This window comes from Conger conger, chromosome 12 (assembly GCF_963514075.1).
Source record: "Conger conger chromosome 12, fConCon1.1, whole genome shotgun sequence".
NCBI lineage: Eukaryota > Metazoa > Chordata > Actinopteri > Anguilliformes > Congridae > Conger > Conger conger.
Window position 1 is genome coordinate 36,601,354 of NC_083771.1, and position 24,838 is coordinate 36,626,191.

At 39.0% G+C, this 24,838-nt stretch overlaps 1 protein-coding gene across 1 annotated transcript; it reads left to right on the top strand.

Moving 5' to 3' along the window:
* Positions 1-2,168: 2,168 nt before the first annotated feature.
* Positions 2,169-4,448, top strand: tmem174 (transmembrane protein 174). Its single transcript, XM_061262145.1, has 2 exons — positions 2,169-2,779; positions 4,328-4,448. Exons 1-2 carry the CDS (start codon positions 2,169-2,171, stop codon positions 4,446-4,448), a joined length of 732 nt encoding a protein of 243 aa, XP_061118129.1.
* Positions 4,449-24,838: the final 20,390 nt, after the last annotated feature.

Consider the following 24,838-nt stretch of genomic DNA (forward strand, 5'->3'; position numbering starts at 1 on the left):
ATCTTTAATGTCTACTGAAAAGTGTCTGGAAGCATTAGAGGAACTCTAGTTTGAGTGACCACTATTTCATGAATCAATATCAAATGCTTCCTCTGTTTCACTTGGATATACAGTACGTAACTCCCTCTCTTCTTATCATTTAAGTGAATGGTGGTGTCTTTTGAATTGTAGAATATGGTGTAATGGAATCACGTTTATTATGTTTCTGCAGTCATAATCAATATTTAATACATAACTAAGTTTGGAGTCCTGATTTGTCCTTTGAGTCCATGAATGTTTTTGAGTTCTCTACAGTCAGGGAGAGTGGAGGCTACAGTACATCATTGTTCGGCAGTGGGGCTCAGTAACTAATTTCCTAATTGCGGGCTAAAGTATTATATTTAACATATTAGAAAAGAGATAAATTATTCCTAAGGTGAAGGCCAACGCATTGAATAATAATTTTTGGTTAGAGCTTCCCTTTAATATTGCTCTATTGACCCACAACAGTCAGAAGCAATTTGCATCGTGATGGAATGCAATTCGGATGCCATTTTATGCACTCTCTTGTAGCTCTTAGTAATTTTTCACAGTGTCCTTTTATCCACTTAAACTATCCAGCCCATAGTCTAGTGACAATTCAAACATGCAATACTAACATACATTAACTAACAATACATTAATGTACATCTTTCACTAGTCCCTACACTTCAAAATGCTAACAAGCAAGTGGAGTAGGCAAAGAGAGGAATTTAAATTGTGAGAGATTTCGTAACCATGAATGAAAGTTAAGCACATTTTTGCCAGGTTTCATATACAGTTATTAATGTGCAATGTTAGCATGCCCTGGAAGAGATTAGTATATAATTCTACCCTAAATTCTGAGTGTTTTAAGACTATGAAACAAAGACAACGTACATATATTAAAAGATTGTATAGGATGATTAAAATATATTACTGCTCAAATAATAAAGTACTTGTTTGTATAATATCTCAGAAGGCTAGCAACACAGTCCTAAACTGTTTGAAAACAACAATAAAATCAATGGGCCTCATGCAAGAACCACTCTTATGAACAGATTTGTGTTGCTTGTATTTCGTACATTCATTCATTTCTGTATTCATGTTTTTTTCTTACGTAGAGTACCCAGGTACTGGATAACCCACCTACAGTACTACAAATTAAACAGACGGATGCCATGTTTACGAATGAGTATTCTGGACATGTCTAGCCTTATATGGCATTTTGGGGCATCAATTATACTATTTCACAATTCTCATGAAGGTGCGCCTATTTACATATAGGTGAGATTCTGTAGTTATTTAAGAGAATTTTCTGAAGTATGAAAAATAGTACGAGAAATTTATGCTAAGAATACGAAAATGTTCTTGCATGAGGCCCAATATGCAATGTTTCATTCCCTGGCCTGCAGGTGAAAAGGCCTGTACAGAAGTGCACAATGTATGAGATATGTATTGCGTGCTTTCTGCAGAGCAGGGCAGGTGTTTAAATCTTTCACATTAACATGCAGCAGTCATTGGTGTACTATTATAGTGTGCATTCATAGTAATGAGTTTCATATTTAACATTGACTTCAGACACTGGAGTGTGAAATCCCAGTTGGCAGGATGGATTACTGGTGCGTGCACACTGGTCTTTGTCCCGTGCTTCATTGCTCTCTGTCTTTCAGCTCTTAAAGGCTTCATGTGATCCCTCAACTGATTTCATCACTGTCAAATATGACTGAATTTCACATCGGCCATAACATTTAACAGTCTGGATTCAAGTACACTTGTATTAACCACTCCACACCACCGTTTCACTATTTATGCAACTGGTAATACTATGAATAATAATAATAATAATAATAAATATCGCTGTCATTATTATTGTTATTCATATTATTCATATTAATATATTGATTAAAATTCTGCACAAGAATGCAGCACTATCATAGTTCCAGTGTATTTAATAGTCACGGGGGTGGATGGGCATGAGAATGCTTGAAGAGGAAACAATGTCACTCAATGAGTAACCCTGAATGTCTGTGTGCGTGTGTTAAATATTCACTGTGTTTACTGGGACCTTTGCCCCACAGTGTGAGCCGTGCGAGTCACACACATGCCCATACACGCTGTGGAGCCCACTCTTCAGAGCCAGTACAGGTCTCTGCACAGCTGTGTTGGTGATGGTTCAGCTGAGTGGAGCTATCTGCAACAGAAATAGCATCAATGAAGACTTCTCAGTAAATATTTTCTCTGTCTCCTCTTTGCCTCCCCTCGGGTCTGACTCGGAGGTGTCTGAAGGAGACAAAGCTGGAGCAACCTTGTTGTTCTCTGGAGTTTGTCTGGGGCTGATTGGAATTGCTTTCACAGTGATGGGGTGGATGAATTACAACAGTAGCAAGAGTAGCACCAGTTTTGAATGGACGCAGTTGCTTGGCCCCATCCTTCTCTCAGTAGGAGTAATGTTTGTGCTAATCAGTGTTTGCAAATTCAAGATGTTGACCTGCAAGATTTGTAAACACCATGATGACAGATCGCCAGAAGAGGAACCGGCACAACCTGGGCAGCCTTTTGTTTTCACCGGCATAAATCCGCCTATTACATTCCATGGAGCCAGGGTGATGCAGTACCTCCCTCCACCACATGCTGACAATGATCATTCCAGAGGAATACTATCTGGAGTCTCCAGAACAACACGGCCTCCTCAGTACTGTTCCATATACCCTTTCGGTAACCCAGTAACAGGTGATGACCACTGCCCTCCAAGCCTCAAGCTGGACAACAGAAATCTTGGGTATGTGTGTGAATTATCTGCCAGCCAATCAATCAATAAATCAATAAAGAAATCACTCAATCAATCAACAAAACATAAAGTGATGAATTAATAAGTCAATATCTATACGTGCCCTGGCCAAACACTGTTCTCTCTTGGCATGTGTGAGTCACAAAACCATCAAAAAGAGGACATCTGAGCGGCACTTCAAACTGAGGCCATTTTGTGTCAGATCGCTTTTTAATCTTTCGGACTCTTGCATGGTAATGTCTAGCCACGCAGTCAGTCAGGTGGGACAAAAGGGTGTGTGAAACAGTCCAATCAAGGACCTGCACTCTGCATGTGCTCGTGATATCATTTGCACTCTCCTCCAGTGCCCAAGACTCTGATAGTGGATTTCAGAGTGAAAGGAAATGCTAACCACAGTGTAATCCGTAAGTATTTGGACAGTGACACTTTTTTTCATTGTTTTTGCTCTGTACTACTGCAAACAAACTGTTGACATGAAACAACCACTCTGTGGTTAAAGTGCAGGCTTTCACATCCTTATTGCGTGACATATGTAGGAATTACAGCCCTTTTTATACATAGTCCCCCCAATTTTAGGGGACCAAATGTAATTGGACAAGTGGCCGCTCAAATGTTTCTTGGCCAGGTGCATTTAATTATTAGCTCATGCATAAAAGAGCTAGCAAAAGGTCTAGAGTGAGAGAGATTCTAGGAGTGCCATCTACATTTGGAGTCTGTTGTTGTCTCTCAACTTGAGGATGCCAGTAAATTATCAGGCCATCATTATGCTGGAAAATCTGAATAAATCAATCAAAGACAAAAAAAGCAGGTGTGTGCATCATCATACAGCAGGACAATAATTAAAAACATATAGCCAAAGCACATCCAAAGCAACCAAGTTTTTTGGCCCATGAAGTGGAATTTTCTTCACTGGCCAAGTCAATCACCTGACCTCAATCCAATTGTGCATGCATTTCACATGTTGAAGGCCAGACTGAAGGCAAATAGCCCCTGAAACAAGCAGGAGCTGAAGAGGGCTGCAGGGCCTGGCAGACCATCACCAGGGAAGATACCTTGCATCTTGGGATTTTTATGGGTCGTAGACTTATTGAATATGATGACTTTATTTCAGTTTGTGTTAATTTGTCCAATTACTATAGATCCCCTAAAATTATATAGGCCTGTAATTCCTACATGGTTCACCCAAAATAGATGTGACAACTCTCAAATTAAAGCTGAAAGTCTGCACTTTAACCATTTGGGATTGTTTTATTTCACCTGTTTGTTTGCCGGAGTGCAGAGCAAAAACAACAAAAATGTCCAAATACTTACGGACTGCGCTGTACATTGTGTATATAATGTATTATCTTAAAAAGCTGTAATTACTGTATGTTACAAACCTCTAAGGCTCTCTGACAGTACATAATTTGCCTCAGATTTAGCATATTTCAGTAAACAACCTTTGAGCGTCCGGATTTATTCATCAGCCCGTTGAAACCCATAAAACGTTTACCCATTAAATACTGACTGTGTCATAACTCTGCGTTAAATCCCCCACAGTAACCATGAGAATGAAAAGAGACCAGATGAGAAGGCCACTGCTGACGAGGACTCGGCCAGTTCCGCTCCCCCAGCATATGATGACATATTTCCCGTTCCTCAATCGGGAGATTCCGCATAATGCTGCCTTTTTAGCTTTGCATTTAGCCATTGAATTGCTTTAATGCATTAGTTACGCATTAGTCCCTCTTATCCAGAGCAATATTATGTTATTTTAATCCATTTGTACGGTTGTATAGCCTAGCCTATTTACTGCAGAAATTCAGGTTAATTGTCTTGCTCTTGGGAGCAACTTTGAATATACAAGTGCAGTAACTAATATCTTGCACTGCTGTCCTTACATTACACTGGAAGACAAATGGTGTCAAATTGATTGTATTGAAAACATCTTTGCTATTTGACATACCACTTGTTTTGATTTGAAGGAGATATCCTTCTTTTGCTTTTGTCACTCAATGTATTTAATGTATAATTAAATGTTCTTTACATAGCAATTATAGGCCAACCAATTTAAAACGTCTGTGCTTTTATTTAATAAAGTACATAAATGGGGAGATTGATATGAGTAACTGTAAACCTCAATTTAAGTTAAATATAGCCTATTTAACGTTTCATTCTCGCTTGTTATTTTGGCGCAATTAACTTATACGTCCAGAATTGAGCTGTCCATGGTCCTGTAGAGGTGGCTTTTGCCTTGTGACCATAGAGAACATTCCATGGGTTTCTACATAAATGTTCTAGCTATTGTATTTTCTGTAAAAAGGAAAAATAATCACATAAGCACAAAAGCATTGGCTGTGCTGAAAACAGAAACTGAAAGAATCATTTTAGACATATTTTACACACCAATCAAGGAACCACGCAAAGCTCCCAGGTTTCCATATCGTCGGAGAACTGTTGTAAATGGATTAGGCCCTTCTGGTTGATATTTTATTTTACCAATACAAATTAAAGAAATGAATTAACTTAACCTCATTGTGAAACGTTTTACGCATTGCCAATTGTTAAATGTGTGATGAGATGAAATGAAAACCTAAACCCTTTCTATGAAAACCAAGCTATCTGTATTTTGCAAATAACATTTTCGAAATATTATTTGCTGACACTAAAATTACATAGGCTATTAATTCGCGCAGCATGGTTCGTAAATCTGGAATTTAGACGATGCCTGAAACGAGTAACCTATCTGCACAAATAGAATAGGCAAATGATTAAAAAAAAGAAAAGAAATGCGACTTTAACAAGGCAGAATTCATTTTTTTTCTGTAAAACTGGTCCAGCGGCATCTGGTGATCACTCTTCATGAAGGTTTTCGCGAGGTAGCCTATACTGCGATGTCATAGGCCTGGTTTCTCAGAGAACTTTATTCTCACGTAATTATTTCTGAACCGGTGAATTTTCAATGTGTAATATGCAGTTGTATTTGTCCTAAAAGTGCTACATCAGTGGTAAGAAACTGTGTCCCTGGAGATCTACCGCCATATAGGCTTTCACTCCAACCCTAACAATGCACACCTCATTCACATTCAAGACAGAGATTTTGTTGAGCTGCTAATTTGTCGAATCAGGTGCGCAAATTATGGTTGAAATGAAAGCTACAGGTTGGTAGATGTCCAGTAACAGCAATAGGGACTTTCTCAGGAACAGTTCTCGGTAGGAATTTAGTCGATCGTGAAAACGCTTAATGCTGAATGCAAGTGTGAGGAAAACCGCTTGGGGGCAGAAATACTGTATGAAACCTTTAGTGAAACATATGTATTTGCTTGATTTAAAAATAAAAATAGGTTACTTTTATTATTATTATTATTATTATTATTATTATTATTATTATTATACTAGTAGTTGTACTAAAGTAGTAATAGTAGTATTGGTGAGGTAATCCGATTGATCTGACAGTTCATTTTAATCAGTATTGACACTGAGCATCTTCATCAGCATATTCGCAGTGAATGAAGATTCTTCTTGTTTTCATATAATAACTAAATATATGCACGTGCATTTCCCTTGTCTATTTGTTGGTGCGTGCAGCCAGCAGTAGGCCTATATTCCCATACATCATTAAAATGGTTGCACTGGTTTATGATATACAGCCGACCTACTGTACAGGCAGCGTTCCATGTCTTAGACATATATCATCACGAGACAAAGCGGTCAAATGCAAACATTATGGTTAAAGTCTCCACTGATTTACAAATGAAATTCCAAATTCACTATTACCATGACAGCTTGTTAAACAAAACTTTTCAAATGTAGCCTGCCAATGAAAAGCAAATGATTTTCTTTTCCATGAACAACGCATGTTTTCATTGCAAACAGTCAAACAGATATAATTTCATTATACATAACATTACAAAATGTTTCTATTAAAAACTTTACATATTGACTATTTCATATAATGAGCTCTATAAATTATTTGCCATAATACAAATAATGTGGCCAACGTACACAATCTACTTCTTTGTGATAATTTAAGTAGTTAATTGTAATAAAACTGGAACCCACGAAATGAACTTTCAGAAGACAGTTTACGACCTTGATAAAAAGTTATTTCAAACGTATCTGGCAACAGGCAGGTGCCGGTCTACAGACCACGATACATAGCCTACAAACAGTAGTAAAATGTAAAATGTCCGTTCCAGTTCTGTAGATTAACCCATCAAATATAGACTACATATAAGTACAATGCATAAGAACTTTAAACGTTTCCATTCATGATAATTGACTGTATAGCTCCTCTTTTCAATGGACGTGAAACCCAAGTTGATAATCAATGGACTAAAGGAAATGAGGACATTAATTCCAAATTTATTTTTGTTGGAATGTTGTATTTAATTCCAAGACACGTCCCAGTTTAAGATTGACAAAATAGTCATTAGCCTTTGCTTTGTTAAGTTTGTTTTTGTTGACGTGTGACTAATTTAGTGACGCGGGCTAAGCTGTTTTCAACACGAATGACGGATATAACCCCTTCGTTATATCTATTTATTTGTTGCCAAGACAGACGTCACTGTGTGTGTGTGTGTGTGTGTGTGTGTGTGTGTGTGTGTGTGTGTGTGTGTGTGTGTGTGTGTGTGTGTGTGTGTGAGGGCAAGTCGGGACTGGAGGGCACTATAGCCAGTATAAAATATCTACCGTAGGCCTACGCTTTAAACGAAAGTTATTTAAAATAGCTACATCTAAGAAGATATAATTAGGCTATAGGATTTAAATATAGGAAGAACGGAGTTGCCTATTGAAACCACAGTACAATGTGATATCCATTAATTTTACTGCACACTGAAATGTGGGTGGCCAACAAAGCTCATTATTTAGCCATTCGGGCCATTTGCGCCGCCCTAATATGGCATCAGCGAACACTTCAACCATTAAGAAACTGGAATTAAGGAGTAAATCTACCGTAAAAATGTGCAGAACGATTAATCGCAAATCCCAGTAGAATATTCATACTGACATGTCAATAATTAGGAGATACTAAAAGGGTAAGAATAAGAATAAGAATAAGAAGACGTCAATCAACTGTCATAAAATAAGTAATGCCTACTTATTGCCATCTTTTTTACAGCTTAAGGCATTCGTGTCATATCTTTGAGGTAGATTTAAGGCAAACATCAACCCAACAGGGGAAATACTTTGTAAGGTTGAACGTGTCAATGAAGTTGATGTACGTTGTTGCTTTTTAAAACGTTCCATATGTTAAAAAAAAGGGAAAAAAAGAAAAGAAAAAGCATGCTGAAAATTATTCTACCGTTATATTTTCGTTCAGAAATGTTAGTAACCACACGATAAGAAGGGAAACTCCAAGATCAATACAATGTTCAGTATTGATGCGTTTGATCTCGTTAGACATGATGTTCCAAGTTCCTGATTGTTTTGAATGCGACAAGCAGAACATACCGAGCCGTACTTGAACCATGGTTAGAGTCCCCGTGCTGCATTTTACTGCATCTACAGTAGTCTATTATTACTAATCTATGACTGAGCCAAGAGCATCAATGGACAACAGCCTGATATCCATGAAGTAATGTTTTTTTTTTGTTGTTTTTTTTTTTTTACAAGTTTTGACTAGTTCAGTAAGAGTGCACGCTCTGATATTATTATGTGGGTGGGGGGATTTCGACTAATGTCCGATTTGATTCCTTAGGACATTGGGTCATGTATTGTACGTGATAGGCTAGCTGTGCTAGCCTAATCCTGTATTCAAACCATTCTACAAACATACTTTAGCCTAGTTATTCGTGTTTATTCTCAGTATAGAAGTAATTTATAGACCTATAAAATGATATTATGTATATATATATATATATATATATATATTGCCCTGCGATGGACTGGCGACCTGTCCAGGGTGTATTCCTGCCTTTCGCCCAATGTATGCTGGGATAGGCTCCAGCCCCCCTGCGACCCTGCTCAGGATAAGCAGGTTAAGATAATGGATGGATGGATATGTATACAATATTCCCAGTTCAACTGGATATCAAGTACATCTGGAGGGAGAGAGAGAGAGAGAGAGAGAGCATATGTATTATATCCCATTTCATTAAAATCAGATTTCAAGCGGGATGAAGCAGTAATACTACTTTCTGTTATTATCTGGGACGAAAGGAGCCATGACAGTTGACGGATATATTGTTGTCTCTGCATTGGGCATTGGCCTGAAAGTTGGCCCTTTGAAATGAGTCATTCCATGCTGTATAACATGCTATCTAGCCTAACTCACAGTAAATCATTCGCAGAACAAATGCTTGCAGGAAAATGTGCTGGAGGCATACGAAACATGTAGCATATGTATGTACAACATGTGAAAACAGTCAAATCAGAAAGATCTTTCAGCATTCCTTCCGACAAGAGTATCGCCACCCAATGAGCACAACTGAAGGCTTCACAGTAAAATCTGGAACGAGTAGGAGCCCAGTTCTGTCAAGCCATTTTGGCAGGAAATTATTCGTAGCCTAAATCTGCTGAATATTACAGCTGATTTGTATCTGAGAGGAAAGTTAGAGGTTTTGAAATGATCATAGATAACAAATTAACACACTGTTCTGTTTCTCTCGAATTCAAAGACATTTATTTTCCTTGTACATGTCTTTAAGTGCATGCTTGATAAAATTGTTTGCGCCCATCCTCTCTCGCTCACACACACACCTCAGTCGCCTACATCACATTTTCATCCAATCCCACCATTCATTCTCAGTACAGATTTCCGATTTCACTTTTGGGCCATTCATTCTGTTGCTAAAACGGAGAACAGGTGTCTCAACCATTTTGTGCTGGGACAGGGAAAGGAAACTTGAGTTTGGATATGATAACTTTGTTATCTTTTTATCATTAATTCGTCAAGTCAGATACATAACAGATTCAGATTCACCTCATTTGAATTAAAATATTCACATGTGGAAAAAGAAATGACACGTGAGCTTTTTCACATGTTATTGACTTTTTTGACATATGAATGAACATTTCCACATTAAGTCACACTGAGCATGTGAACATTTCAAATTGTAAACAACAACTGGTTGTTGTTTATCTTTTTCTGCTCTCATAAGTCATGTTACATTTATAGTTCAAGTCTACTCTTCACATGTTTGGTGTTCACATGATTTTTTGGTGTACACACTATAATGCACAGACAACACATTAAAACCATATACTGATCATAAAATGGCCAAACCTATATATATATATACACACACACACACACACACACACACACAGTAGTGGGATATTTTAGAGAGCAGCTTTGTGTTAGTATTAACATCTTATCTTCAGGGAAAACTTCTGTCATTGTCAATCGAACAAGATTGTTGGCAACATCATGACTTTATTGAATTAAATCACCATACCTGTGGTAGGTCGAAGGTGGGGAGAAAAGCAGAAAGTATTTTTGTTTGGCATGTGTACCCTTCAACATGTGGTCCTTGTTTGGCCTAAAAACTAAGGATCTCATGCATGACCTCTGCCCCCTTTTCAGACTAACATGATTTTGGTTGCCTCGTTCTGAGTTCAATTTGAACCCAAGACCCCTGGGTGAAGGGTCACAGCCATGGAGCAGCAAATTAATCCAATGCGTCAAACCTGGCATGACACCATGTTCAGCCTCATTCTTCCCTGAAATATTCTGTTTTTCAGGCCACCCGCTTTTGATGTAGATCCCTCTCCGGTCTGTTTTTTCGGCCCGTTTAAAATGCGACCCTCCTGCTACTTTATGTTGCATATCCCCCTTTCTAAGCGACCCCCCTTTGCCCCTTACACCACCACTTTCCCCCTTCCTCTGTGTTCCTCTCGCTCTCTCTCTCCCTCTCTCTCTGCGTTCGTGTTTAAAGACGTTTCAGTTCAGCTGTCACGAATTATGTTCGCCTGCCCAGCTGTCAAAACAGGGGGTGTCTCTTTCATTCCACCTCACATACAACCAAAGGGAAAGGGGCTTTAATGCTTATGTTTGGACACAAGCAATTATCTCTAATTATTGTTTTTCTTTTCAGTTTCCCTGTCCTGATGGAGGTCCAACAGGCGAACATGCAATAATCCGCCCCAGTCGGCTGATCTCAGTGGGTTTTGCCGGAGTAGCTTGGCGAAGGGGCTCTGTGGCTTTCATCTCAATGTGAGTTTAGAGTTGATTCAAACTCAGGGCGATGGGTGAATTAACCCCTGAGACCCAGCTTTCAATGGGCTCAGCTAAGAGATTATACGTGTTGATGGCAGGCTTTTATTGGCAAAGTGCTTTCAAAGAAACTTCAGCTGTTAATTCAACGCACTGTAGCCATGACCCCCTTCGATCTCCTCCTCTCTCTGGCACAAAACATTAAAGATGACACCTCTTTAAGCGCGGTGATGCTCCACTGCGGAAAACGCTGATATCTTCACTGCTCTTTCCTCTCAGTAAGGAGAAAAATGACATACTGGAGGTCACTCACCTTTGTTCCGCTCAGATATGCTTGACTATCCTGTCACCATAAAATAAAATATAAAAAGCCTGGCCACTGTGACTTTTACTCTAGACTGCCACATGGGTCCTGTGCGCTTAGACACCATCTGCCAGTGTTCTGCGTAACGCGGGATGGGAGTGATTATTAAAAGAGAACGTCACTGATGAGTGTGTATATATTGAACCCCCCCCTTCAATGGTGGATGGCTATTGATTTGGGAAAGTTTGGAGCACATCCTTGGTGGTCTCGGTGGAAAACACTTCTGAAAGCAGGAAAAAACTGCTTTTGCACAGACGATTTCAAGATGTTGCCTAGAAATGAAGGAATAGCTTGGTAGAACAAAAGCCCTTGCTATCAGATGTTTCTTAAGAATGACAGCTGAATTAATTCTGTGTAGCTGACTGGACATAAGAAAGAGAGTGCAGAGACAAAAACTTGTGGTAATGTCCTGTTTCTCATAACTTTTGACATATTACTTCATTAGCATATGTATAACAGATAAAGTTCTGTATTACCTCAAATACAATTTTGGACATTCTTTCACTTACTACTACTACGCCAATCATTCCACAAAGGCCCAGTTGCCATCCTAGTGGAATCAGTTTTGAAAATATATAACTGTCTGTCTGTTTTAGCAATGGTACACTTCTGAATTTGGATGATGCATCAAATATGTACTATCCTTCAATTAGATTAAACATTTAAACAATTTCATTCCATACACAATGAGCCAGTTTCACAGACACAGGACACAGACACATTGTCCTGGACTAAATTGAGGTTTGTATGGAGAATCATCATTCAAATTAAAATTCTGTCTAGGATTGGGCTTAATCTCTGTCTGTGAAACTGGCCCATTGTGTGGAGTGAAATTGTTTAAATCTACTTGTCTCGACATATTTCATGCATTATCCAAGGCAGAAATCTGTGCTCCAATCAGAGCATTCCATTTGGGTCATGTGACTGTAAATGAATAGACGTTTGTCCCACAAGGTTTTTGATTAAACTTTCTTCTGAGTTAGCTCATAATTTGTATTTCTACCTCATCAATTTTACTACAGGATTTTAATGCAAAATAAAAATATTACTTTCTACCTTTTTTTTAAAGCTAATACAAAAATAGATTTTTGACTGTTATATGATGATTTTTACAAATCTTTCAGTAAAGAATTCAAACAAAAAGACAGGACTGAGTAAAATGTATGTCCGGTCCTTGTAGTCAATAGAGTAAATCCAAATTACGCCTTACTCTTTTCAAATAGGCATTATGTGCTATTCTAAAGAGACCATTTACCAAGGGAACAATGGCTTAATGCTGGCTCAGAGGTCTCATCTCTTAAAACAAGAATTTCTCGCTATTTTTGTAAGTGGTACAAATGCTTAATATGTTGAACAAATGGATTTATGGATTTATTTTCTGGGTACTATAAATCAGTATTTTCTAAAATAATTTCTCACTCACTGGAGTTAAACTGAGTAATCAGAACAAACATATATCCTTGTCCTATTATGGCTTATTCCAGTATCTGTGCCCATGTTGTAACCCTCTTTGGTCCAGCTGACCTACGGAACAACCTTGCTTTGTCCACTGCGTCTCTGACCCCTCGTCATCATCTTGTCCAAAAGGTGAGACCCCTTAGTCCTTGTCCATTCCCGCCCCTCTGCTCTGGCACTGTCCTTTGTCCCTCTCCGTAGGGGGACATTAGATTGTGTGTCTCCTTTGTTTGGTACCATCTCTGTGTGTAATCTCCCCGTCCATGGCAAACTGAGGAGATTAACTCCCTAAATACAGGGATGATCTGTTTGTCTGTCTGACAGATCTGTCATTCTGGGACGTCCCCGGAGCCACCCACACTCCATCACCTCCCACCTCCACCCTGCCCTCGTCTCGCTCTCTAACCGTGTTTTATATTAATCAGAGGAAGAACAATAGGCTCATCATTCAGCCTCATGGTGCTGTGTAAAAGCTCATTCACCGCATCCACATCATCCATTTGACCAATTACAGACTCGATGGGAAATACAGAATACGTAGTGGAACTTAATTATCGGACCTGGCTAAGTCCAATAAAAATAATGTATCAAACAATACAGAGCATTATCTATGTAAATCTGCTGAAATAAGTGAATAAACCTACCATAGAATCAATTATCAGCAGCACATATACATTTTACAAGTTCTTTAATATGCCTTACATGCAGCACTTAAATTCTTAAATTCTCAGGATCTGATAGGGATCTCCACTCTACTTTGTTTACACAGTATAAACTGAAGTGATGTGAGATAATGCGTGTAAGATGTCCTTGAGTAAGTTTTATGGTCAGTCCACCAGATGGTGCCAGTTGCTAATTAAAATGCCTTTATTATCACAAGTAAACAAAAACTGGGCTTTTTTATTGAGCCATCATATTACCTAATGTTTCTCAGACTTATGTCTGACTGAGTGTGGCGGTTAAAGTCATCTCCCTAGCAAAGGGACAGTTGACAGATTTGTATTCGTTACAGCTCAGTTAAAAATAGGGAAAAGTGGCCTCAGTAGTTTTGTGACACAGAAGACCTTATGTTCTGTTATCTCAAGACCACCCATTCATAATATTGGTTGGACAAACAGAACATCTTTTGGCCATAATATTTAGCAGATGGGAGTCACTCTGCATCCCACATCAAATGTGATCCTTTATTGTGCTGGTCAGTGGTCATTTATCTGGACCTATTAACCACCTGGCCTTGGTATGTTTTGGCAGCCTTGCTAGAGTCTTGAGTTACATTTACCTTCCTTTGAAAGCACACACAAACCCAGTGACTATCTTCACACTGACACCGGCACACAGGCAAGGAGGAGGTGACTGTCAGTGGGGAAGATGGGAAGAAACAACAAACGGCACTTGTTATTTCTCCCCTGACTGAAAACGGAGAGCATGTTGACAGACTGCTGGATACATGCTGAAATCGGAAAGGTGTGTGCGTGTGTGGGGGTGGGAGGGGCATTGAAGTAATGTTCAAAAATACATCCAGATGTCAGGATGCAGTGACAGAAATATACTCAATATGCATATGAAGAGTTCAGCAAAAAACAAACAAAAAAAACCTCTCACCTCTGCTGAAATGTGCTTGGCATCTAAAACAGCGCTACAGCAAAGGAAACAAAATGCTCATGGCTTAAATGTATGGATGTCAGAGACAGAGGAAAGGTGAGGGACTCCTATAATGGTCGGGTTTATAGTCATTAAACACAATTCTTTTATGCTCCTTCCCTCCACCTTCCAGATTTGTTTCTGCTTGAGTCGGTGAAAACAACAGCAGGAGGACCCGCTCTCCCCTGCACCATGTGACCCACGACGTCCTACTGTGGCTGGAATTTTTGGAGGGGTGGAGGCCAGCAAAGACACGGCTGAGGTTTTAAATCAATGTAGGCAGGCTTCGGGCCTGCAGATTCTTTCTCTGTTTACTCAATCTCAAATTGATTTCCACAGGTCCGCTGAGGCAAAGTCAGTGTATTTTACGTTCCTTAAGAGCCCTCTAAGAATTATAGAAGGGCTTTCTGGGGCCAGGTGGTGAAGCCCCTGACATCTGCACCCGGGATCACCATGTTCTTCTGCAAACTGGGAGCCACGGAGCACAAACATATTTCATTCTGAGGCTTAGGGACACTCACCGTAGGAGACCGATGGGTGTGGAAGAAGGTGACCTCACATAAGCACACGGAGGTGGGAACACCACCAAAAAATGCAGGCGTAGCCTCAACATCAGAGCATCCATGCTACTGATCAGATGTAACTGTTTTTATTTTTTTGAAGTGATGGATTTTCACTTTTCATTTCACAGTGACTGTGGATATGAGATTTAGGTGTATTATTATTAGTATAGCATGACAGCAGATATTAGATCCAGGAAGCTAGCATATTATACAGTGAGCTCCATAAGTCTTGGGACAAAGACATTTTCTTCTATAATTGGGTCTGTATTCCAGAATCTTTTATTTGTAATCAAGCAATTCACATGTGGATTCTCAGACTTTATTAAAGAGGATTCCATGTAGAAATTACATGTAGGAGGATACCATGTAGAAATTACAGTAGTTTTTTTACAGTATATACTGTATAGTCCCCCATTTGAGGGTGGTGTAATAATTTACAGGTGCTTCCTTGATTCTCATTGGTTTGCATGTTGACAAATGGCAATACCAGACTCCAAAGACAATCAAGAGAATCAAGATTAGATACTGAACACCCTCGTATACCCATGCCAACCGTGATTGAACACACGTGAAGCCATTTTACCAAAACATTATTGCGCTCTTAAAAATCTTTTTCCCATTAAAGACTTACCCTAACCCTAACCATCCCACCCACTTCAGTTAGGATTTAAACATTTTAATATCTATAGTTATCATTGTAGTTATAGTTCTTGGTGTGGATGGGCCTGAAGCCAGCAGATTCTAGGTTGGACAGCAGGTACATTTTAAGTACAGTGCAGTATTTTAAATCTGGGATAACATCAGGTAACCTGAACACTTTTATTTATTTTAAAGAAAGGACTCATATTAAACTATCAAAGAGCTCTGGGTGACAAGCTAAGTAACTTAGGTTAGTGCCAGCTTCCATGGCAACTAACCTCTATACTTTCAGCAGGTTCAGCAACTGAAGATCCTATAGTTTCATACATGTTTTTATGACCATCACAGTCAGATCAAACATAATATTCCCTTCAATGATCTCACCCAGTCAATAAATGGTTAAACTACTTGTGTGGTACAGCCTTTTATATGGTCTATGGGTACAGCACAAACATCATGTATCTCAATCTTTTCAGCAACTGGATGCTGAATGTTCATTGTTCTAGGTGTGAATGTTCAAACCATTTCAGTAATTCATTTGAATATTCTCCGTCCTTAAAAAGATAATGGTACTTGATTGAAAAAAACACACAAGCATGCAAACATGCACACAGGTACACAAGCACACACACACACACACACACACACAGCCAGTTTCCCTTAGAGTTGTAAATATCCCAAGGAAGAAACACTCTTCTGAGGCATCAGTTGTGAACTGTGTTTGTTCTGCACATTGCTGTGGCATTAAAGGACAGAGGACATGTCATAAACACACTGGAGTGCTCGTAAAACACAGCGCTGCGGACAGAAGAGTGGCATCATTGCTCTGACCGTGAACACAGCACCAGGCTTTATGTGCTCCTGAGTCATTAGGGTCCCAGAGAGAATGACATGGGTAAGGATCCCCACCCGGGATGGTAAACACATGGGCCAAATCAACTCAATGCTAATTGTCAGCTCGTAAAATGTGAGCTAAAGAATAATCAAAACAATATGGGCATGTGTACAAGGCATCCTACAGGTAAGGTAAAATTATGAACCTGTCAACCAGCCTGTCAACAAGTGTGATTCTCAGCATCTCGTTTTGTTCCTGACCCATTTATACACTAAAGAGAGACACGGCGCGTAATCTTTCAAATGTATGTCTGCTTAATATTACAAATAATAAGAATAATAAAGCCAATGATCTGAAAAGAAGGGAATCATTATCTTTTCATTTGTATGCGTTAGAAATAACTATTATATACAAATGTTTTACTTTCGTTCTGAAAATAGAGAATGGATGTGGGTATTTTGTGGGAGGGTATGCATATCAATGGATTATTCTATTAAATCATTTTTTTACTTTTAGAGTGAACAGATTAACAAGAAAACAATCAGAATCTACCAAAAATATTCACCATGCTTTTGTGTTATTTAGATTATACATATTTTTGGTGTCATTTGATGTTATACCATTAAGAGTTACAGGGTCAAAAGTTTGAGAAAGTTTTTCTTTTAAGAAAATGAAAGTTAAAGAAATGAATGGAAAAAATATAATTTTTTAGCTTTTAGATTATTAGCCCAACTACTACTAATACTCCTTCCAAAAAATATAGTATATATATATATATATATATACATGTATCATTAATAATACTTTTAAATAATAATTTGAAAGCCAAATGTTTTATGTATATGAAATCTGGCTTTGCACCTGTAACAGTAAAAGTAGTGTGCTGACTTTTTTCAGGCCACACATGTACTGGGCATCCAGCGTCTGATGACAGAGCTGCACCCAAAGCCAGACCTTTACCCCCATTCTGGATCTGTAAAAGTGTGTCACACTTCACCTTAAACAGTAAATAAATCTGTGTGACCTTGCTAAACCTAATACATTTTAGCACTTTATTTGATGTCGATTTTCGAGGGATGGAGGGGCTTAGACAGTGTTAATGTGAAGCACTTGCGTCATTTCTTATCTCTAACCTGTTTTTTACCCAGTTACAAGGAAAGGAAAATATCAAATACATATTAAAACAAAGTAAAACATTTTTTTTATGATAAGCAATGAGTTTCATCAAATAAAAAGTTTATGAAAAATATCTTACATATTTTATAGTGACCAAAGAGCAGGTGCCACACTTTTGTGTGCATTGAATCACTTGAACAAAGTAAACATGCAATTTGTGGAACCCGCATTAAAGTAACTGGATAGGTTCTGAACTGTGAAGAACAATATTGTTAAAGAAAGAGCTTAACTATATACTTTACAAAGCAAAACAATATCAGTGCTTCACTATAAAGAGCATGAATAGGTTTTGGCTGTCGTGATGCATTTCTCAAAACTGAGTGCTATGGAATGTTGCTGGAAGGAAAATGATTTGTATATTCTTTAGCAAACCCCGTCTCCTTTATAATCATCCATTTATTTTGTAAATGGGGGAAAATTTCAGCTGACATTCGGACTGACCTTAGCTTTGTACACAAACGTTGTGGTAAACGGGATAATTGCTCCTTGGTCTTCGCTGAGGAGAATGTTGTTAGGATAAAAGACGTTCCTCTCAGTGGACCACACCCGAAGTGCCCACCCGAATTTTACCGTCTGGCCTGCTTTCTTGATAATCACAAATGTTATAAAGTGATGCAATTCATATGCTTCAGCAGACGTAGGATGCAGTAAATGTTTTTAACTCAAAGCACTGTAGGTTAGATCATGTAAGCTTCTTATGGCAGATACAGGTCCTGATTAATATACAAAACTAGTAATGATTAACCACACACGTCGTATTTGACCAACAGAAACCTGTAATAGGTTACTTTTGAAATCATAATGTAATGGTGCAGATTACTCGTTGCGTGTTGCTATGGAATGACATAATCCATATTATAGAACAATATTAAACCAACCCTACCACCCGCATACATTTCTCCTGGATGTGGTGGTGTTTGAGGCAGGTTTACAGATTTTGCATGCATAGTTACTAAAACTACTGAACTAAATGTTGAACTCAAAAAGAACTTGAACAGGCTGCTGTGACTAACACTGTCAGTCCAGCATGAATGTTGATGAAAACCCTTTTGTTTTTGCTGACATGGTGAAGTACAAAAACATAGCTCAAGCTCACTGGAGTGTGTTTGGAGAAATTCACATCGATGCATACGCACATGTGACTAAAACAGAAACCACTGGAAGTGCTTCCTTTCGTGATCTCAGAGTGTTTCTGCTTAGCACTGCCATATGTCTCCAATCACAGATTATGCCCATTTAAACATGCCAAATTCTTTTATATTCCACCTGGTCCATTTCACTGCAAATGTGCTTTTTAACGCATGTGCGCCATAAAGCTGTTCAATCAAAGCAATTGCAGAAACAAAATGCACTTTCCGAAATGCAGAATATTGATCAATTGACTAAAAAAGTCAAAAGGAGACAGGCGTAGTGCACAGCAGACAGTCAGGGGTAATAGTTATCCCCCCAGCAGAAGCTGATATGAGTTTGGGTGTGAAGTGAAAACCTGGGTAATTCCAGCTGAAAGCCACCGTGAGGTAGGGCACAAACCGCAGAAGGAGATGCAGAGGGGTGCAGACCACCCATGAGCACCGCTCCAGTGCGCTCCCAGCTGCAGCTTCAGAACGGGGGAATTCAATGAAGGAGACAAATAGCACCATTTTCTTCTTTGGGATACTATTGCAGTAAAATGGAACAATTAAAAACAGGCATGTTTCCCCTGTTGCACCTCAGATCAGTTAGAAACCATTTCAGCGAGGGGCTGAAATTACTCTGTGCCTACGTGCTCCATTAAAGACACAATGGGATCAGTTATCTATGGTTATCGCCAAGCAGTGAGTTATATCTGTTCAGTTTACACACGAGGCAATGATGAATATTTGAAAATATGATAATGAGAAGTAAAATTGGTCCTCGTTCTGAAAGAGATCCAAGGACAGTCTGTTGTTAGCTATATTTGACCCAAATTACTAAAATTGTATACATTGTAGTTCTGGTGAGAATAGTGAGTGTTCACTTAAACAAAACATGTACTGTATTAAAAAAAAAAAAAAAAAAATAGTGTTCACGTATACTCAAATACTCTCATACCTTTGGTGAATTGACTCTACAATCAGATGTTACAGAAGTTAAGTTTCAAATGATGCACAAATGTTTCTTCGATTAACATGTCACCTATTTCACTTATATCCTACTGACAACCGTAGCGGTTTGTAAATGCGGACCATAAACTCCAACACCCTTACCCCCATCCGTTTCAGCTACACATAAAGAATTTTGTTAAAAACTCTGAAACCTAAAGCCAAAGTATTCGGCTGTGATGTTTAGTTTAAGTAACCCCGTGGGTTAATAAACTAAACAAAGGTAAACCGTGCAAAACTGCTGCAATGAAAGCCAGGCTAAGTAAACGAAGCAAAGTTTACAAGAATCATTTAAGGGGAAAAAAGAAGAAGGAAAAAATGCGTGAAACTTTAATGCGAAGCAGGTGATGAAAATCGCGTCATTTCTTTATAATGTAGAAAATACAAAAAGATTCACTGGAAAAGAAAGGCTATATTAAATTATTAAAATTATTAAAACAAATATTTTCACATTATTTTTGGTTGAAGAGTGGTGCACTGATCACAGTGAGAAAAGACTAGAAAAGTGTAACTGATGGCCAGCGGATTTAATCACTGGTCTTAATAAGGTTATTGCTGTATCAACATTATTATATGTACATAAAACCCAGAGGATATAGCTCAGTCAATGTTTCATAGAGACCGTTTCCATATGGGACTCATCCATGATGATATAACTTTCAAGGAAAGCAAACGTAAGGAAAGAATATGTATCCCTGAACCAGTGCAGGCTGCGGTATTTGTTTGCACAAAACGCGAGTAGCCTATTGCTTCGCTGTCTTCCTTCCCTTCGAAGAGATTTCAGCGAAAAGGCTGGGACTGAGCTTCTATTCTCAAGTTCTTGGACGCGGTTTCCGCGCTGAGAACGAACTCTGCACGTGGACGAACTCCAGAGAAAACACGAAGCCCAAAAACAACAAAAGGGGTCTTTTTAACTTCTTCAAACCACATCTTCCAATAAAAGCTGAATAAACATACCCTGCCACTTGCAAGCGGCTGCTGTCCAGCGAGCTTCACAAAAAGGGCCAGGTTTCAAAAGGGGGGCTTACAGGGCCTAATGAAGCCTTTACCTTAACTAAAATAATAAAAGCAGCCTGCCCGCAGCCAGAGTTTCGTAGGTATCCTATTGGTGAAAACATAGGTGCCTATCCACCTGGTATGATTTCCCATGTAGCGCTTAATGATGCATTAAAACAATGGAGGGTTTTCTTTGTTTGAGTTTGTTTCTTTAAAGGGGGGGGCATGTGTTTGGTTATTGGGTCATTTGAATTGGCGACATGGAACACATCCGTTCAGACATGCTTTGGGAAACCGTTTGCGGGAACTGTGCAATGAACAGGCTTTGAAAATGAACCTGTAAAATACTGAACATCTATCTTAAGTCCCCCCAGACAAGACAAAGACAGCTTAACGGCAGTATGAAAAGGGTGGCCTGTGAATGGTTACTATTCAATTTGTATTTCATTCCCCGCTGGTCATGGAATTGAGATCAGAAGAAAAAGTGAAACCACATGGCCGGGGTCAGCGGGATCAGAGGACCACCACACACAGCAAAGGGAAGGGACGGCAATGGGAACTCCAGTGAAGAAATGGATTGTATAAACAGAGCCCACCATTGCCTGCACCCTATTATCCTATAATTTACACTGCATGGGAGTTTGGAAATGTATTAAACTAGTGATAGGTTTCATCACTGCATCGTGGCATTGACTTATGCCAGTCAAAAACCTGCTGTATACGTTCAGACAAGTTTAGAATTCTTCGGCTAATGTGTTTATTTTAAATATCCCAGGGAAATTATTACATCAGCAGCAAATAATTTTTGAGGAAACAGCCATTCCTTTGAAGTTTGCAGCAGCGAAACATGATTTTAATTACATAATAACTTTGAAATTGTATTTATACAATAAATGTTCTGGATTAGACAAGGAAGTATAGGAGTAGGGTTAAAAATTGGCCATACCCTGACAAAACAAACTGCAGAGAGAAAGTATAAATGCCCCGCCATGATGAATTAGCCCATGCTATTTTGTGCGATCGTTAGCATCACATTGCCATTGCCAGTGATGAATGGCAGCTCATCTTAAAGCTCACCTTACTTTGATTAACATTGTGTAAACTCACTCGCCTCCCCGCAACACAAACAAGCCAATGAGCTCAACAATAGTGAAAACTCTTCTCTTGGGCAAAGCAAGCAAGCACTTAAAAAATGCATATTTAACACAGATTCATTGTTATGCAGCTGGAAAGGTGATTAAATTACATAAGTCATTCATATTTAAAAAAATGTAACTACTTTGTATTATACTATTTTGGCCATTGTTTATAAATATAAAAAATATGTTATAGAAAGTTTTCAGTAACAACATTAAATATTAGTCAAGAAAAACAAACCTTGAGGGGTTATTTTTAATGCTTTTGACATGAAATCAAATAGGGGCACACATCATGTGTACAATATAGATTTTTAAATTGTATTTAATGTTGAATATGAAGGTGCATGTTTAACACCTTCTGAAAATGGATGGTCGCATGTAAGCTATGATCAGAAGTTCGATGTAGCTAATGTTATGGAAGTCTGGGAAACATTTATTTTAAAATGATTGGTTAATGTTAGGTCAGTCTAGGATTCTCCAAAAAGAATCATGATTGAGAAGCTCCTTTGTGGCACATCCAATTGATGCACTTGTTCTGAATGCAGGGCCATGCATAATGGATCATGCCTGAATCAGAGAATGGGTGTTGGTCATCAGGATATTCCCTGCCTCATTGTGCAATCACTCATTTTGACTACTTGACCATCTATATTCTAAATGTCCAGTTTGACCAGTAAATACCATAAATAAGATCATTATTGAAGGGTAATATGACCCTTGTCACTTGGAAAATACTCAACATTACAGTACAGGAACAACTGTTATGCCAGGTACTCTCTTACTTAAAGCCAATATGGACACATTGAAATTTATACATTTCACACTTTCATAATTGTACAAACCCTTGAAAGCAAGTTCAAAAAGGCACAACTGCACATATTAGGTTACTCAGTCAGGCTGCAGCAATTTTGTCATTCTGCGAGGGTGTCAAAGGTGCATTCCATGTGTATAGTAGCATACGAAAATATTTAAAGTTTCAGTCAAGTTTAGTAAAGAACCTGAAGGTCTACTGACAAAGATGTTTTGTGACAAATAACTTTTCTTTTTTGAAAGGTAAGGAAAAAAATACCCAAAAGTGAGAACAGTTCCTACTTATGACCATATATAATCATTGTGACCTATGTTTACTTCCAACACATGGAAAACATTCGACATGCGATGCTTAAAATGCTAATAACAATGCAGCAGCTGTTCCTCATACTTATCATTCATGCCTTTCGCCAGAGGCTGTACAACTGTGTATGTGTACAGGCTGTACAACTGGCAGCTGCTGTCCCTATACACGGCAGCCTATGCTATTTAGCTGATGTTCTTATCCAAATTGACTTACAGTTGATTTGACTAAGCAGGGGACAATCCCCCTGAAGCAATGCGAGGATAAGGGCCTTGCTCAAGGGACCAATATCTATGTGGATCTTATTGTGGCTATGTGGATCTTATCGTGAACCACCAACCTTCCAGGTCCCAGTCATATACCATAGCCACCGAAGATGTGAATTTTGTGTTAGGCATATCACACAGGGCAGCACCCATCTGTTCACTGGTTTTATCTTGTCACAAGTAAATTACACAACTAAACCAGCTACAGCGGGCTATAGTGAAGGAGATCTGAGCACAGTCCACACAAAGTCTGAATGAATGTTATTGTGTAAATTGAATCTGATGTTTTGCTTAACATTTAGGGACTGATTTAGTAAGACTATGATTGATTATGGTATTTGTTTGCTTGAATCATTGGCTGTCTTAGTAGTTTTGCATGTACTAAAAGGTTTTGCACATGCTAAAGGTCTTAGTAAATCAGATTATAAGTGTTATACAAGTTTATAACATATAACATGATCTAAGCACGATATGGCAATAGATCTCATGTACACTTGAGTTCATAGCTTTTCCTAAAATTGCACATGCCACTGAGCTGCCTTTGGAAAAACAGTGATATCCAAGAGAAGGAAAAACAAAAGTGCCAGTAGTTTGTAGAAGAGTAAATGGAAGCACTCTGTAGCCTCTGTGGATCCTCCTAACAGAGACTGTGTTGTGATGGTGAAGACTCTACACTGGCACACTCCTTACAGAGACTGTGTTGTGATGGTGGGGACCCAGCACTGGCACACTCCTTACAGAGACTGTGCTGTGATGGTGAAGACTCTACACTGGCACACTCCTTACAGAGACTGTGTTGTGATGGTGGGGACCCAGCACTGGCACACTCCTTACAGAGACTGTGTTGTGATAGTGGGGACCCAGCACTGGCAGGCTCCTTACAGAGACTGTGTTGTGTTGGTGGGGACTCTACACTGGCACACTCCTTACAGAGACTGTGTTGTGATGGTGGGGACTCTACACTGGAAGACTCCTTACAGAGACTGTGTTGTGTTGGTGGGGACTCTACACTGGAAGACTCCTTACAGAGACTGTGTTGTGTTGGTGGGGACTCTACACTGGTAGACTCCTTACAGAGACTGTGTTGTGTTGGTGGGGACTCTACACTGGTAGACTCCTTACAGAGACTGTGTTGTGTTGGTGGGGACTCTACACTGGTAGACTCCTTACAGAGACTGTGTTGTGATGGTGGGGACTCTACACTGGAAGACTCCTTACAGAGACTGTGTTGTGTTGGTGGGGACTCTACACTGGTAGACTCCTTACAGAGACTGTGTTATAATGGTGGGGACTCTCACAGAGACTGTGTTGTGGCAGTGGGGACTCAGCACTGGCAGATTAAATGCTGCTGGAAGGCCATGCAGTCATGGGGCTGGACACTGCTCAGCGACCGCTGACCTCTCTGTGGCTTCTCCACATAATTTCAATTTTATTTCATGTAAATGCTCCCACCACACAGAGAATAATAAAAAAGGATTATTCTCTCCCACAGTCTCACTACACATCTTGCACAGTACAGTGAGAACTCTCTGTAGCTGCAAACTCATTCAATCACATGAGGCTAATGAGAGAAATGAGGATGTTGTAATGTTGTAACGTTATATT